The 15,682-nt window shown below is 41.0% G+C and overlaps 1 protein-coding gene across 2 annotated transcripts; it reads left to right on the forward strand.

Annotated features, from left to right (window-relative positions):
- Window positions 1-265: 265 nt before the first annotated feature.
- Window positions 266-15,476, forward strand: adamts13 (ADAM metallopeptidase with thrombospondin type 1 motif, 13). 2 transcript variants are annotated; one of them, XM_066644646.1, is made up of 32 exons: window positions 266-395; window positions 602-736; window positions 2,243-2,309; window positions 2,418-2,674; window positions 2,987-3,146; window positions 3,291-3,424; window positions 3,686-3,769; window positions 3,861-3,985; window positions 4,134-4,280; window positions 4,862-4,996; window positions 5,072-5,222; window positions 5,391-5,495; window positions 5,736-5,887; window positions 6,113-6,176; window positions 6,689-6,815; window positions 7,593-7,741; window positions 8,008-8,128; window positions 8,220-8,300; window positions 8,417-8,598; window positions 9,127-9,277; window positions 9,662-9,791; window positions 10,108-10,284; window positions 10,413-10,608; window positions 10,712-10,811; window positions 11,051-11,180; window positions 11,586-11,774; window positions 12,145-12,349; window positions 13,354-13,696; window positions 13,885-14,031; window positions 14,120-14,296; window positions 14,567-14,748; window positions 15,182-15,476. In XM_066644646.1, the coding sequence occupies exons 3-32, from the start codon at window positions 2,300-2,302 to the stop codon at window positions 15,353-15,355; spliced, it is 4,485 nt and encodes a 1,494-aa protein (XP_066500743.1). In that variant the 5' UTR covers window positions 266-395; window positions 602-736; window positions 2,243-2,299; the 3' UTR covers window positions 15,356-15,476. The 2 variants fall into 2 exon arrangements, with proteins under 2 accessions (XP_066500743.1, XP_066500742.1); XM_066644645.1 differs by lacking the exons at window positions 266-395; window positions 602-736 and adding an exon at window positions 1,584-1,751.
- The last annotated feature ends 206 nt before the right edge of the window (window positions 15,477-15,682 follow it).

Below are 15,682 nucleotides of genomic sequence, written 5' to 3' on the forward strand. Positions count from 1 at the left end.
GAAATGTTTGTTTTCCTCACTGCATATTTAAGATTCATATGTTAATGATCTCTATTCTGATTGGTCAAAATTAATTTTTTTGCAAAATATATCCACTTCATGTAAGCACACAAATTTATGTTGTGGCATATCAAAAATATGTGCCCCAAAATAAATAAATAAATAAATAAATATAAATGGGGTTTGGGTGGGAGCAAACCATCTCAGCAAACAGCTTGATTAGCACCATGCGGAGGGTGTTTTGATGATATTCAGTTCTGCTGGGGTATACCCTAAAGCAGGATTACTCAGTTTAGCTAAACAACTTGAGTCCAATGTGAAGTCAGTCCAAAAGGAAGAGAGCTGAGGGATATTCCTACTGGAAAACCCCCAATCTGTGTTTTAAGCTGGACTAGGTGATTGTCTTAAAAACTCTTTTTGTTATATTTCTTGAAATTCTCTTTACATCCTGATAGCAAGTGATAGTAATTGAAACGCTCTGACTGCACAAATTAAAAACGCACCTTTTCTGCATAAGCCACAGGGCCATACAAGTGATATCCAACCATTTCATTCAAAACAAATGAAATTATTTGATGGCTTACCTGCCTGTCTTCTACAGAAACATTTGGACTGAGAAAAAACTATGGAGGGAGAAGGCTTTCTAATAACAGTGGTGGGATGTAGCCAGAGGCCAAACCAGAGGGAACACTGGTATAGATGTTTGGGGTTTTCTCACATGTGAAAGAGTCATGAGGTAGGTGCATTGTGATTGAAGGCAAGGCGTTGTGCTCCTCTCTCTGAGGGACTTGGGGTGTCTACCCACCAGAGGCTAACAGGGAGTCATGAAACGTATTCCCAAAATGTATTTCAGTTGGGACACTACGGCTTCTCTGTCAGACTACAAATGTGCCTGAAATTATGTTCCGTCAAGGGTCAAAAAGTTCAAAACATTTTAGCTTTTGCTGCAACGGACTCTGACGTCAAAGGCACATCAACCAATAGAAACAAGGAATTTCAGGCACAGGTCGACGACAGATGAAAATCCAAAATGGAGGCTTGGTGTTCAAACTGCCATCTTACTTCAGAGTAGTTAGATTTCGGCTTTTTAAAATGGTGGTTGTGGTGTATTAGATTGTTTAGCCATTTAAAGCCACTGACCAACACACCTTTACCAACACACTCGTGGTGTCAGTTAGCACTACTCTGGGTCTGTTTGGATCTACTTTCTTATTTCATGGCCCTATATTCAATTTCAGAATACTATATGGCACTGTATGTAGCAAAATAAACAAAGATTTGTTTGTTATGCTTCACTGTAATGGAATGCTATAAAACGAGTTTTTTGACAGCAGCAGCTTCATCCATTTATCCAAACAAAACACAGACCAATCAACTGGTCATTGCTTATCAGCAGAGAGCCTGTTGTATTGCACCATCTTTTTATTTTCCCCTCCTACTGAAAGCACTGTGTCAACAGAAATGTTGGTCAGATATCAGTTTGAGTTCACTTGGTGACTTTTTTGGGGCCCCTGACCAGTTCAGATATTCAGTTTCTGCTGTTTATGACCAGGGTTTCAAAGAAGAACTGACCTCAGAGCAGTGTAAAAACTATGAAATCCTATTCCGGTAACACTTTGGGTCATTTTCTATACGGGACTCATACTTGTGGTCTCAAATTTTGGTCAACCATGGTAGTACTTGGGTCGCTCTTTCTAGCTTCAATCCTGGTGGATGCCGTAATGTTGACCCCTCAGTTTTCCATGGAAAAGGTAAGTGAATGTAAAAGTAGGTTAAGCTTATTATTTTCTTGTGTTTTTGCCACTGAAAGAAGTATTAACTTACACTGTAACATTAAATCCATCAGGTTGTTTCTAAGCTCACCATCCATTCTCTCACCATACAGAAGCACTTTGTAGTTCTACAATTACAGACTGTAGTGCATCTGTTGTTATGCATACTTTATTTGCCCCTTTCAACCTGTTCTTCAATGATCAGGACTTGCACAGGACCACCACAGAGCAGGTATTATTTGGGGTGTGAGTAATTCTCAGCGCTGCACTGACACTGACATAGTATTTGTTGTATGAGTGGATCAGACTCAGCAATTCTGATGGAGTGGTGGCCCAGTGCTGGTCCTGACTATTTAAGTACTAATTATGCAGAGCAACATGGACCAAAATCTGCAGTCTAAGAACTACAAAGTGGTGTTGTATGCTCTGAAACAAGTTTTGTGTAAATGTGTCCATCTTAAATTTTGCAGGAATTTTTAAAGTCACTGGTACCTCAGGATGTATTCTACTACTTTAATACTATTTCAATGGCACCAGGTAAGACCACTGTCATTCTAAACATATTTAAACATATTAAATGCTACGCATAAGTTACTAGGCTATACCTAAACATACAGTTTAATACAATGCTACTCTTTTCCTCAGGTTCTGACTTTGAACTAGTGTGGGTGAGATGCACCAGTAGAAAGCCCTGGCAGTGCTCATTTCAAGCCCAGAGAAAGCACTTCCAAATTGGCCAGAGCAAGGAGGAGCAGTCCCTCTCCTGTCCTTCCAGCATGGAGACGGCCATTAATTCCACACTCAGTGTAGTACAGAAGAGAGAGAACGTGTGTTGTGAGCGACTTCACCTGCTGAAACCAGAAAGCACTAGAACTCTCCTCTCCATGTGCAATGGAAAGATTGTGAGATGTTTACATTTTTCCTTTTTCCATGACTAAACAAGATGCTAGCCAATTAAAAAAGGAATATCGCTTAAGTTACAGAGTCAGGCATTCATGTCTCTTATTCCAGGATGTTGAGATCCAATTAAACAAGACCTAGATTAGTGGAACTGGCAATGAATTTGGTTTAAAACATTCCTCACTGAAGCTTTTTTTTGTTCATCGGATCATTGTTTTTGAGCTTCTATACCAAGGATCTCATGCTCTCTTGTAACCTTGTGTTTGGTTTACATATACAATCTGTCCAGTTATGGCGGGTTCTCTTCTTTCCAGCAAGGTATGTTTCTCTTCCAACCTGGTAACAGGAAGCTATATATTCGTCCACTGCTCCAAATACACTTGGACCACTTGAGAAGCTCTGTGGTCCCACCTCCAGGCGTTCCACATCTGGTGATTCCCTCACCTGTTAGGACACGGTATAGACGTGCAGAAAGTGAGTGAGCTTCTTACTTCAGATCTGTAGACCAAACATACCAGTCAATTACACTATATGGATTATTTGATAATAACTTAAGGTAATTTAACACAATGCATAGTATTCATTTTTGGAACATAACATGAATCTTCTCCCATTTAGGTCACCACCGGGTTCCAAGGTCATTTCCAAGGGCAGAGATCAGTCATTTGGAGCTGCTGGTTGTTGTGGGTCCTGATGTTCATGAGGTGCACAAGCAGGACACAGAGAGATACATCCTCACCAACCTGAACATTGTAAGTGCAGAGAGTTTGTTATGGAGTATTTTGTTGGTGCGTTATAACCCAGCACATAATAAGTACATTTAGCACATAGAAATAAAACCTGACAAATGTCCTAAGATCATCATGTTCTATGTCAAGCATCAGTTAGATGAGTTTAGAGTCTCATACCACTGGGCTGTGGAGCAGTGAAACTCCATACCATTCTTGTAGCCAAATCTTGCATCAAATCCTCACTGAAATGTTCTTTAATATTGTGTCTGTTTGTTTCTGCAGGCCTCAGAGTTGTTAAGAGACGTCACTCTGGGGGCAAATTTAAGAGTTCACCTGGTCCGTATGATCATTCTCACTGAACCAGAGGTAACTTCACTGTGACTACACGTTCAAACACTGAATAAACCATTTCCACAGTGCGGGACTTAACCAATGGCAAGATTTCTCTTATTTACAGCCAGAGATTCAGATCTCTGACAACATCACCTCCTCTATCAGGAGTGTGTGCGCGTGGGGTCGTAAAGTCAACCCACCGACGGATACGGAACCTCTGCATGCAGATCTGCTTCTGTATATCACCAGGTAAGGACCCTGGACTTGGCCTATGACTCACTCACTCAATCATGTAGCTTTTGTTTGTTTGTAAAAGCTTTGCATCAGTTACACTGCACCTTTTGTTATTGTTTATTTCTATTTACCGAGTTACTCACTCCTCAGTATTCCCCACAAGGTTTGATCTAGTGCTGCCCAGTGGAAATAAACAGGTGAGGGGCGTAACCCAACTGGGCGGAGTATGTTCTAGCCAATGGAATTGTGTCATTACGGAAGATACAGGCTTTGACCTTGGTATTACCATTGCACATGAGATTGGACATAGGTAAGAAACTTTGGTTTATGCATGAACTCTGACTGAAATTCATACGATGTAAGCTTAACTAACTAATAAGCTAACAATATATGTGAAAAAAGATATTTGTTATTTTTCTTATTTCTAAAATGAATTCACATAAATGGAAGGAAGAATCACATTCATTTAAAAAAACCCTGATTGAACCCCCATTTTATGCTTGGGGTTGGCCATGTTTAAAATGTTTAATACTCAATCTCTGACACATCCAGGCCAATAGGTGTCAGTGTGATGACTGGTTAAAACACTGTGTTTTTGTTGTTGTTTATTTCTATTTATTGGTTTTCTCACTTCTCAGTATTCCCCACAAGGTGAAGAAGAAGAATTTTTTAAAGAAAATCACTGGTGTGATTTTACAGAATTTTACATATAGTATCAATATATTTATCCGTTTTTTAAGCGTTCTCAAAATAAAGTTTTATTTGAAAATGGCATTTACGCAATGTTAAAAAATTTAAATAGAAAATCATTGTTGCCATTTATTGCTGACATAATTAAAGTGGTAAGTGGTGGTAACTTGGATTTTTTTTATTTGTTTTATTTTAACACAGTTTTGGCGTAAACCATGATGGAATAGGTAACACATGCAGCAGTGGTGGGTTCATAATGGCATCTGATGGTGGTTACAACAGCGTGGATCTTACCTGGTCCCAATGTAGCAGAGACCAGCTTTTTAACTTTTACAGGTACAAGATTTATTAGTGATATAATATATATAACTTACTATAATAATTATGATAATAAAATATCACTTGCTGTAGTGCAGGTAAAGCCGACTGTGTGAAGGATGTCCCAGTGCTGGGAGGTTCTCTACAGGAGTGGAGGCCTGGGCTTTATTATGGAGTGGACGATCAATGTCGCATTGCATTTGGAAGCACAGCCACTGCCTGCTCTTTCACTAACAATGACATGGTGAGAGGAAGCCATGATCTGATATGACTAATATGACTATGTCATGGCTATAAATCAGCAGTAGGATTATTGATTGCTGAAAGTATGCAATTTGGCAAAGAACTGCCTTGTCAGTTTTTTTGTTTATTTCTATATGTATAATTTTATAATATTTTTCTAACAATTTAGGCTACGTGTCGAGTTCTGTCCTGCCACATCATCCCTGGTGACCGCAGCTCTTGTACTCGACTTCTTGTACCTCTGTTGGATGGAACTGAATGTGGACCAAACCAGGTAAAAGCAATGCCAGTGAGAGTAAAATTGATCATGATTTTTATTACCCATTAATGGATTATTCTCATTAGACATTGGGAATGAATGCTAATTAGCCATTAGCTTTCATTAGTGTTAGCGCTGTTTTCCATGTAGCTCCTTTTGCAAAACTAAATAATATCTAGTAAGAATTTGGTCACATGTTCAGAACTTTGCTTGTGCGCCAGTAATATATATAATGTGCCCTGTGTTTTGTCTCAGTGGTGTCTGAAAGGTCGCTGTGTGTCTCCATCCAAACTGAGCTCGCCTGTGGTAGTTCATGGCTCCTGGTCGTCCTGGTCTGAATTCTCCCTTTGCTCACGCTCCTGTGGAGGAGGAGTCACATACCGCAAGAGGGAATGCAACAATCCTAGGTGTGTGTTTGTATGTTAATTGGTTGTTGTGTGTATTTCTTCACTGTTGGGATAAAACGTTATACCTCTGAAATAGTAACTTTCAAAAGAAGGAAAACCCCTTCGTAGATCTTAATGAACATTTAAAACGATTGTTTTGATTGGCAAGCAATGTGTTGTTAATCTTCATTAATCACACAGCCATCAAAGCGTTAATTCTTTTGCTAAATGTGTGTTAAATTGCAGACCAGCATTTGGAGGGAGAGACTGCGAGGGAGAGGGCATAGCAGCTGAACTTTGTCATCGAGAGGTACAGTTCCACTGGTCATGTTTACATGAGGACTCTATAGGTCAGTTAATTTTAATGGCACATAGTTTGCTTTTAATTTTTTGCAGGTGTTTTGCTTACATTAAAAGCAATAGACTCATTGTGGTAGTTGATTGTAGCATAGTATTGGAAGTATACAAAAATTATTAATAATTTCAAGCTTATATTTGAATGCTTGAGTTTGATTTAAAGGCCCTATTAATATACATATAAGTTATTTTACTAAGAGTGCAAATAGTGACTTAATTTTATAACCAGTATGTGGGGCAGCACAGTGGTGGAACAGGTAGTGTTACAGTCATAGAGTTCCAAGGTCCGGGGGCTGTGGGGACCCTGAGATTAGGGAAATGACTGAATAAATGATTAAATGAAAGAATGAATGAACCATTATATGGGTCAAGCATTGAGTTACAGAGTTTGCTGTGAATTCAAGTCATGTTCCGAGTTCGTTTTGGCTGATGACTCAATGACAGAATTGTTTCAATGTTTTTCAGCCCTGTGAGAGAACTCAGTTTGAGTTCATGGCCCAGCAGTGCTCAGATACAGATCACCAGCCTCTCTCGCTATCTGCAACTTCACATACAGTCTACTCCTGGATGCCTGCAGTTGGTTTCAGCTCAGGTCAGATAAACAGTAAAATACTTACCAAATATAATCTATTATCTTAGACTAAAGAATTATTCCAGCAGGTAGTATCACAGTCAGAAAGCTCCAGGGACCTGGAGGTTGTGGGTTAAAGTTCCTCCGGGTGACTGTCTGTGAGGAGTTGGTGTGTTCTCCCTGTGTCTGTGTGGGTTTCCTCCGGGTGACTGTCTATGAGGAGTTGGTGTGTTCTCCCTGTGTCTACGTGGGTTTCCTCCGGGTGACTCTCTGTGAGGAGCGTGGTGTGTTCTCCCTGTGTCTGCGTGGGTTTCCTCCGGGTGACTGTCTGTGAGGAGCGTGGTGTGTTCTCCCTGTGTCTGCGTGGGTTTCCTCCGGGTGACTGTCTGTGAGGTGTGTGGTGTGTTCTCTCTGTGTCTGCATGGGTTTCCTCCGAGTGACTTTCTGTGAGGAGTGTGGTGTGTTCTCCCTGTGTCTGCATAGGTTTCCTCCAGGTGCTCTGGGTCCACCCATGTTCCAAAAGCACACGCTGTTAGGTGGATTGGCGACACAAGTGTCCATAGGTGTGAGTGAATATTTGTATGTGTGTGTGTCGCCCTGTGAAGGACTGGCGCCCCCTCCAGGGTGTGTTCCTGCCTTGCACCCAGTGATTCCGGGTAGGCTCAGGACCCACCGTGACCCTGAACTGGATAAGTGGTTACAGACAATGAATGAATGAATGAATGAATATTTACACTGGGCTTTGTGATTCCTATTACAAAACATCTCTGTCTGTCTTTCTGTCACTCTGTCTCTCAGGTGACGCTCAGTGTAAGCTGGTATGTCGCTCACGTGAGCAAGACTTCATGGTCAGTCGTGGCACTCAGTTCGTTGATGGGACACGTTGTGAACCAGATGACGTTGTACCTAGTGGCTCAGTTACTGCCTGCCTCAGGGGGAAGTGCCAGGTAACACTGTGAAAGCCTGTGTCGAATAATACAAAGGCATCAAGCTTGTCAAGTGGGCTTGTAATTTGCTCACTCACTCATTCAGATTTAACAAAATGTTACACAAGGCCATATAATGTGTATTCAGTGCTTTATAATGTATTAAGATACTTTTAATCACTTATATCTATAAAAAATGGTTTATTTTGTTGGTGTCCAGACTGTTATTAAACAATAGTGTTTATGGATTTGTAAATTCTAGTAAAAAATGTATGATATCTGTTCAGGTGTTTGGCTGCGATGGAGTGCTGCACTCTGGGAAGGTGGAGGATGTGTGTGGAGTTTGTGGAGGAAATGGCTCCTCCTGTCAATTTATCTCTGGCTCCTTTACAGGTGGAGAAGCCCAAGGTATGGCACTGAATTCTGAAAATGTCTCATGTACAGTTAATTTTCTTTTACACCAAGTAATTTCTTTTTCTTTTCTTTCCTTTCTTTCCAGAATATGTTACTTTTTTCATAGTGCCAGCGAATGCCTCATATGTACGTGTGATTAACTCAAAGCCAGTTTTCACACATTTGGGTAAGTCTGGGAATAAGCATCAGAAGCAAAGTTTTTTTTTGCTTCTAAAAATGAAAGAAAATTGTGTTAAGAAACATAAAAAATACATCAAAGTGGTTTGTGATGATTTTGTGTAGCGGTGCTGGTGAATGGTGAATATATATTGGCTGGACACGGGGATATTGCATTAAACACCACCCACCCCTCACCTCTGGAAGAGAGCCACATGAACTACCATCTCTACCTCACACCTGACCAGCTTCCCAATATAGAGCAGCTCATTTTCTCTGGACCAATAACAGACAAAATCCACATACAGGTGGGTGTGTCAGTACATACTTTTTATATTAATGAATTTATTAGCAGTCACACAGCTCCAGGGACTTGGAGGTTGTGGGTTCGAGTCCCATTCAGGGTGACTGTCTGTGAGGAGTTTGGTGTGTTCTTCCTGTGTCCGCGTGGGTTTCCTCCGGGTGACTGTCTGTGAAGAGTGTGGTGTGTTCTCCCTGAGTCCGTGTGGGTTTCCTCCCAGGGTCCAAAAACACACGTTGGTTGGTGGATTGGCATCTTAAAAGTGTCCATAGGTGTGAGTGACTGTGTAAGTGTGTGTCGCCCTGTGAAGGACTGGCGCCCCCTCCAGGGTGTGTTCCCTCCTCGCGCACAATGATTCCTGGTAGGCGCCAGACCCACAGTGACCCTGAACTGGATAACTGGTTACAGACAATGAATGAATAGTTTGCTGGATATTTCAGGGTTAGAAATGCATCTGTTTGCCTCATTGTATTAATAAAAGCTGTAATGACATGTATACTCAGTGTCTTATACTCTCGGTTATTTGTTTTCCCAGGTCTATAGAAAATATGGGAAGGAGTATGGAGATGTCACAAGTCCAGACATCACCTATCAATACTATGTGCCTGATACGGTTCCCATAGAGAAGGTCATTGAAGGGCAATGGTCCACCATAATATCACCCTGTTCTGTTACCTGTGGTACAGGTAAAAATGAATAAATAAAGAATCTAATTAATTATTTTACAAATTTCAAAAACCTACAAGAATATCTGAGTGGCAGTATGTATGATTCATTGTATAGAAAGCTGCCTTTTACCCCACACGTGTTTAGGCAGATCGCAGATATACCAGAATGGAACAAATAACCATTACTTTTTTTAAATCTATTGTTTCTAAAATTATATATTTGTATTAAGCATTCAAATCTGATCACGTAAACAATGCTAGCTAATAAGATACTAGCTGCTGAGACCTAGCTGAAGTCTTTCCTACTGCACTAGTGCCTCTTCATATATCAGAAGAATATTTAGAAGTCGACTTTCTTACCTCATTGTTATACTACATACCATAACATATGTCTGCACATAGGGATCCAGAGAGTTAGTCAGGAGTGTGTTGACGTGAACACTCAGGAACATCTGGAGGATCAGCTTTGTGGCTCACGTCCTCCACGCCCACCTCCACTCCAGCCTTGCTTCCAAACTGACTGCCCGCCTAGGTACAGTCCACCAAAAATCTCACTTAAACATGTCTGAGGTGTTAAACAAGCCTTGGAGCTTAATTTCTCCAGTGCTGAGGGGTTTTATGCCCCTCTAGCCAACCCTTGCCACTGAGACTGGTGACCTTTAACTCATGTACCTTTGCTCCACATTGTAACATTACATTTAATACTTTTCTGTGAATTGCCTGTATCAGCATAGCTGATTTCACTGATTAAAATGGATGTATATAAGCATTTATATTAGCACAATTGGACAAGCCATATCTTGTAGACAATCTTTGCTCTATGTAAGTGCCACTGTACATTTTTGCAGTTGGGTGCTAGGTGAGTTTGGGCCCTGCAGTGTCCCCTGTGGTCTTGGGGAGCGAGTCCGGACTGTGGCCTGCATGCAGAAGCAAGGGACAGAAACAGTGTCACTGCCAGATTCTGAATGTTATCAGTCTAAACCCCCAGCAACAGAAACCTGCAACACTCATCTCTGTCCCGTCAGGTAACTGTCTGAATGGTGTTTCAACAAACTCTCAGTGATGAACAGTGTGCAAATCTAATAAACAAGCTGCTGGAGTTCACAGAACATTGGAGTGACTATTGCATACACTACATTCGTGTGTGTCGCAGATGGCTGGTATCAAAGCCGGGTGAATGTTCAGCGATATGTGGTCCAGGTGAGGCTCAGAGAGCAGTATCCTGTGTCCGTTCTCACAGTGGAGCTGATTTAGAGGTGGAAGAAAGCCTCTGCCCACAACCCAAACCTTCTGAACATGTGCCCTGTGTGGTGGATGTATGCCCTATTGGCTGGGAGACTCATAGGGAGGTATAGCAAAGAATAAAAAATAACAACACCTTGTGACATTACCTGTGTTCTCATTAAATGGTCAAACTGTAAATATAATGTATATAAATCTATCTTCCTCCAGAATCGTAGTGGGTCACTTCTTATTAAGCCACGTTCCAAAATGATTCCAGTATATGTGTGGAGCCCAGTGATTAGCCGCTGCACTAAAACATGTGGGAGTGGTATGTAAATCAAAATCTAATGTTCTTTGCTCATTGTAAAAGCGTGTTTGTCCTTGTTTATTATAAGTATCTAAGTAGGGTTCAAAATGTACCAGTCAATTCCCAGTCCATACTTTATAGCACCACTTGTGGTTTTGTTAAATGTGAGTGAGTGAAGGAGTGAGTTAGCGACATTGCAACACCATACTGAGTCTGGGTTCTAGATGATTGTTCATAATTTTTGATGCACTTCTTTGCAGGAACACAGCAGGTTTGGTTCTCCTGTGTGGACCACCAGTCACGGCTAGAAGTTCCAGAGTTCCTATGTGACCGTTTCAGCAAGCCAAAGCCATATACACAACCCTGTGCCCAGTCACCATGCCCTGCTATGTGCGTGTACCTGAACCAATATATAATGCTTGGAGTGTTAGCATTGTTAGCTATAATGCCTTCACATTTGTTTTGTGAAAGATTTTACTCATAGAAAGTTGTAGAATGTTTTTGGTCAACTCATGATGCGCAAACACTTATACAGAGCAACAAACAACTTCAGTTGTGTTACAGATGTTCAAATATGCAGTGTTAGGTGTCTTACCCAAAGACTCAAGTTTGTTTACCTGGATGGGGGAGCACCTGTTATGTGTTACCCACTTTGCTGTGCCAACAGTTGTTCACAATAGTGTTATTAATCTCCAAATGTAACTAAATTGGCCCTGCAGAAACACTCCACGTGCAAAAGATTTGTGTCATTGCGTTGACGTGATCCTCCCATGCCATTTTTCCTTTGCCCGCTAGGTGGCGGTACATACAGGGAGTGTGCAGTGTGTCGTGTGGAGGTGGGGTGGCTAGGAGAGTGCTCTACTGTGCTGAGCAGAACCCAGAAGCAGATATGGCCACAGAAGCTATGCTGGCAGACTCAGCCTGTCTGGGTGCCCCTAGACCCCTAGAGGTTGTGGCCTGTAACACTGAGCCCTGTCCAGCAAGGTGAGACCACATCTGGACAAACATGTGTCCCAAACTGGAATGATTACAATATTAGACAAAAACTGGTTGTTGGATATTTCTTCAAAAACAGGAACCAAGTGTTAAGAAAAGGATTAAAACTGTGATAAAGGAAATCATGAACATTTGAATTTGTGTGTAGAGGCTGAGGCTTTTTAAAAAGAATTAGATTACTTGTATTTAATGGTCATTTTGAATACTTTTAGGTTCTTTTACTTTTAGGCATTCTTTTAGGTGGTCCTACATAAACAATGTGGTACATTGATGAGAACAGTTTATTTTAATAGGACATATTCATATGACAATTCACAATGAATGTCTGTACAATCCTATTGGGAATTTTGTGCTGCAGGTGGCAGGTGGGGGAGCAGAGTCCGTGTTCAGTGTCCTGTGGTCTGGGTGTGGCACTGAGGAGGGTGTGGTGTGTACAGTTTGTTGGAGGAGTGGAGACAGAGGTGGAGGAAGAGAGGTGTGATGCAGGAAAGAAGCCTCCACTCTCTGTGCCCTGCATCACCCAGGCTTGCTCCTTCCACTGGGATGTACAGGAGTGGAGCGAGGTACAAAGCTACCAAACTCTATACGTCCCTGTCACAACAATCCATTTATTTTCCATTTATTTTCATTTTCTCACATGCTACTAATAAAAAAAACAGCTCTAATTTACATTGTGTAAAAGAGAACATCTAGGATTGTGTGGAAACTTGGTTTTAAGCTCCTTTTTTTTTAAAGTGGAACGGTGTATTCGAGGGGAAGTGTTTAACGTGGATGAAGTTTAACTTGTCTGACAGTCCAGACAGAGAGCATGTATCAGTCCACTGGCATAAAAAGGCTAGCACACCACTGACTGTAGACCACTGCTAATTTTTAATCTCCTCAGATTTTAAATTCACAGGGACTTTTATTCTGGAAAACAAACTAACACAAATATTACCAACTGTGAGAGATACAATAATGAGTATAAATCTGATATAAAATGATTATGATAAAATGTTGACACTGTGCTGGATTAAAAATATTTACTGATCTTATTTATAAAGAATAACAAAAAGAACCTAATGAATGAAAAAAATATATAAATTGGACTGTGAATGGAAAAGTGCTAAAATGTAGCATTTTGTCTAAAATTCTGTTTAATCAGCAGTGGTCCATCCAGAAAAATATGTGCAAAACACTAGTGGACCTCCAACTTTGCCCTCAGTGGGACAGCAGTGGTCCGCCATCTCCTTGCTGTCAAGGAGTGTTAATTCATTGTTTTTATCGCCACAGAAACGCATTTGTAACTTGAGTTGTTTAGTTTTGTAGCACTTTCGCTAATGCAGTTAGCCATCTCCAAACGAGAGAGAGAGAGAGGTTTATTTTACAATCGTGAACTACATGGTTAAAGTTTAATGATGAATGTAACAACATTTATCTTGAATGTAAATTTGTACTTGAACCTGTAAAGTGCTGTTTTATAGATACAAGGTTATTTCCTGACAGTGGTATTTTGTTGGGGTCCAATCCCATGTCTGAAATTTCTCTTGCAGCTCTATTCCTCATAGCTTATCTCTTTCTCCTGTAGTGTTCTGTGTCCTGTGGTTATGGGATCCAATCCCGGACAGTGTCATGCCTCGGTCCGTCTAGCCCTCTGCCCCTCAGCCCACTGCTCTGCATCCACCTGCCCAAGCCGATCACCATCCAGGCCTGCTTTAGTTCTGACTGCTCCACACCATCCAGCCCCACCCAAGGGCAGAGCAGCGCTGTCACCCAAGCCCCAAAGCTCCAGCAGAGGAAGGTGGACCTGAGGAAGAGAATCAAACCCACACCTTCTGGAGGAACTGCGATAAGCAGGATCTCTGATGTTATACCTACAGTTCCAGTGTCAAAGAGTGCCACACTACCGACAACACAAACCCCAAAGAGCAGTTAAGTGGAAGAACACCTGTACCATGCTTTATTAGGATTACTTAAAGAACAGAACAGAATGCCAAACCTACACAATGACTAAAGGTTGGGGGGGAAATGTGGTGAAAATAAATGGAATATAACGGTAGGTAGGTGACAGAACTTGTCAGTTCTCTATTAAAAACAAACACATTGTCTTCATGTCCAGGTGTGTGTGGACAGCTCTTTGTTCAGGACTCAGCAACCATTGACTTAAGGAATGTTACTGAGAGAAGGTGTTTCTTCGCCATTGGTCGTCCTCTTGATGAAGTCATCAGAATCACTATAGAGTCCAGTTCTCTTAACTGCAGACAGAGTGAGTGACTTACTAGGTTCAATTTAAAAATATTAGGCTGGGGTTTGGTTTAAAAGTGAATGTTGTGTGTGTGTGTGTGTGTGTTTAGGGGAAAACCTGGCCCTTTATGAGAGACGATCTCTGAGGCGTTTCTGTGAAAGGATGGCAGGGAAATTGGTGACATCATTTTCTAACGTTCTGCTGGTTCGTCAAAGCCGTTTAAACCCTGGGAATGGAGTGGTTCTGTCCTATCAGAGTGAGAAGAACACTAAGAAAAGTCATGAAGGTTTGGCTGACAAAAATACTCACAATAATCAAAAATATATCTGGTGTCTGAAGTATGCTTTGTTCAAAAATGGGACATAATTAGAGACCACCCTTCATTTACTGAATTCCATTTTCATGCTGTAAAAGCTTCCATTAGCTTTTAACTTTTGTTTTATCTTCAGTTTTTATTTAAGGAATGGTAATCCTTTTTCTCGTAACTATTTATTAAATGTGGAGAGGACCTTGTGTTTTGTCAGGGATAGTACTCATTACTACTCCAATCCTCCAGATTGCGACGTCCAGCTGTTCTCAATGTCGGGACTGATTGAGAATCCAGTTAGAAATGTGTCATCCTCGTTCTCCAGCAGTCAGTCCTGTCGAGTGTTCATCGATGCACCCCCTGCTTTGAAGATAAACATCAGAGCACTGTCTGTGTTCAATAGAACCTCCTCAGACTCTACATATGTTCTGGTAAGAGATTCTGTGGCTCGTTTATATTGCATGGTAATTGGTAAGCACTCATCTAGATAAACTTACGATTTTAGTTATTTTACAGATGTAGACGATTGTAGTGTTGGGAGTCTTGCCCAAGGACTCTGACTGGTGTAATGCAGCTGCCTGATTCAGGAACTGAACCTCAACTTGTCACATGTTGGACATCAGTGTTATATACTACACTGTATAAAATGTTTCTGTCCCAACATGAACATTCCTAGTTCATACGCATGCCTGCCTATTTCTTTACCATTTATAAGTCTACAGTTCTATAAGTCTATAGTTAAATGAACAGGAGTAAAACAGGCAGAAGCATAACACAACAGGGAGGGCATTGCTGATGTTTGTGGCCACAGTGAAGCACGAGTTTGCCAAAAAAGTCACGCTACGTCTGTTTTTGATTTCCCAGATCCGGGATGTGGACGCTGTTAAAACCACAGTTTTCAAAGGGACCCAGCTTTTCCAGTGGAGCTCAACAGGGAGCAGAGCTGAAGTGGAATTCCATGGGGAATATCAGACTATGAAGGGAACATTTCGAGCAGAGTATTCCTATGTTCAACCAGAGGAAGCTAAACTCATGTAACCCTTTCATGTAACGCCCATACTTACTCTAAATTGATGAGAACCCACACATTTCGTCATCTTATGGACAAAAAAAGTGTTCATTAACGTTTAGCAATAGTTTTGGCTGTTTTTATTAAGTACAATCATCCTGTATAAGGCCCACACTCAGTTGCATAAAAACAAAAGCAAACAGATTGAATTATACAATTTCTTTGTATTCACATAGACCCTGTAAATGTATCTTTTTTTTCGCATTTTGTAAAAACATTATAGATTATGTGCATTGTGTTCAAAGGTTATCTCAATAAATACATAGAAATAGATGTACATACAGCAGACCTTTTAA

The sequence above is a fragment of the Hoplias malabaricus genome, chromosome 14, assembly GCF_029633855.1.
Source record: "Hoplias malabaricus isolate fHopMal1 chromosome 14, fHopMal1.hap1, whole genome shotgun sequence".
In the NCBI taxonomy this organism is placed as follows: Eukaryota; Metazoa; Chordata; class Actinopteri; order Characiformes; family Erythrinidae; genus Hoplias; species Hoplias malabaricus.

What these genes read in the sequence shown, in the direction of transcription:
- adamts13 (XM_066644645.1), top strand. Translation starts at nt 1,593, where the DNA reads ATGAAATCCTATTCCGGTAACACTTTGGGTCATTTTCTATACGGGACT. An exon ending in TACTATTTCAATGGCACCAG is followed by an intron (nt 2,310 to 2,417) that starts GTAAGACCACTG and finishes TCTTTTCCTCAG; the next exon opens with GTTCTGACTTTGAACTAGTG. An exon ending in GCCTCAGGGGGAAGTGCCAG is followed by an intron (nt 7,742 to 8,007) that starts GTAACACTGTGA and finishes ATATCTGTTCAG; the next exon opens with GTGTTTGGCTGCGATGGAGT.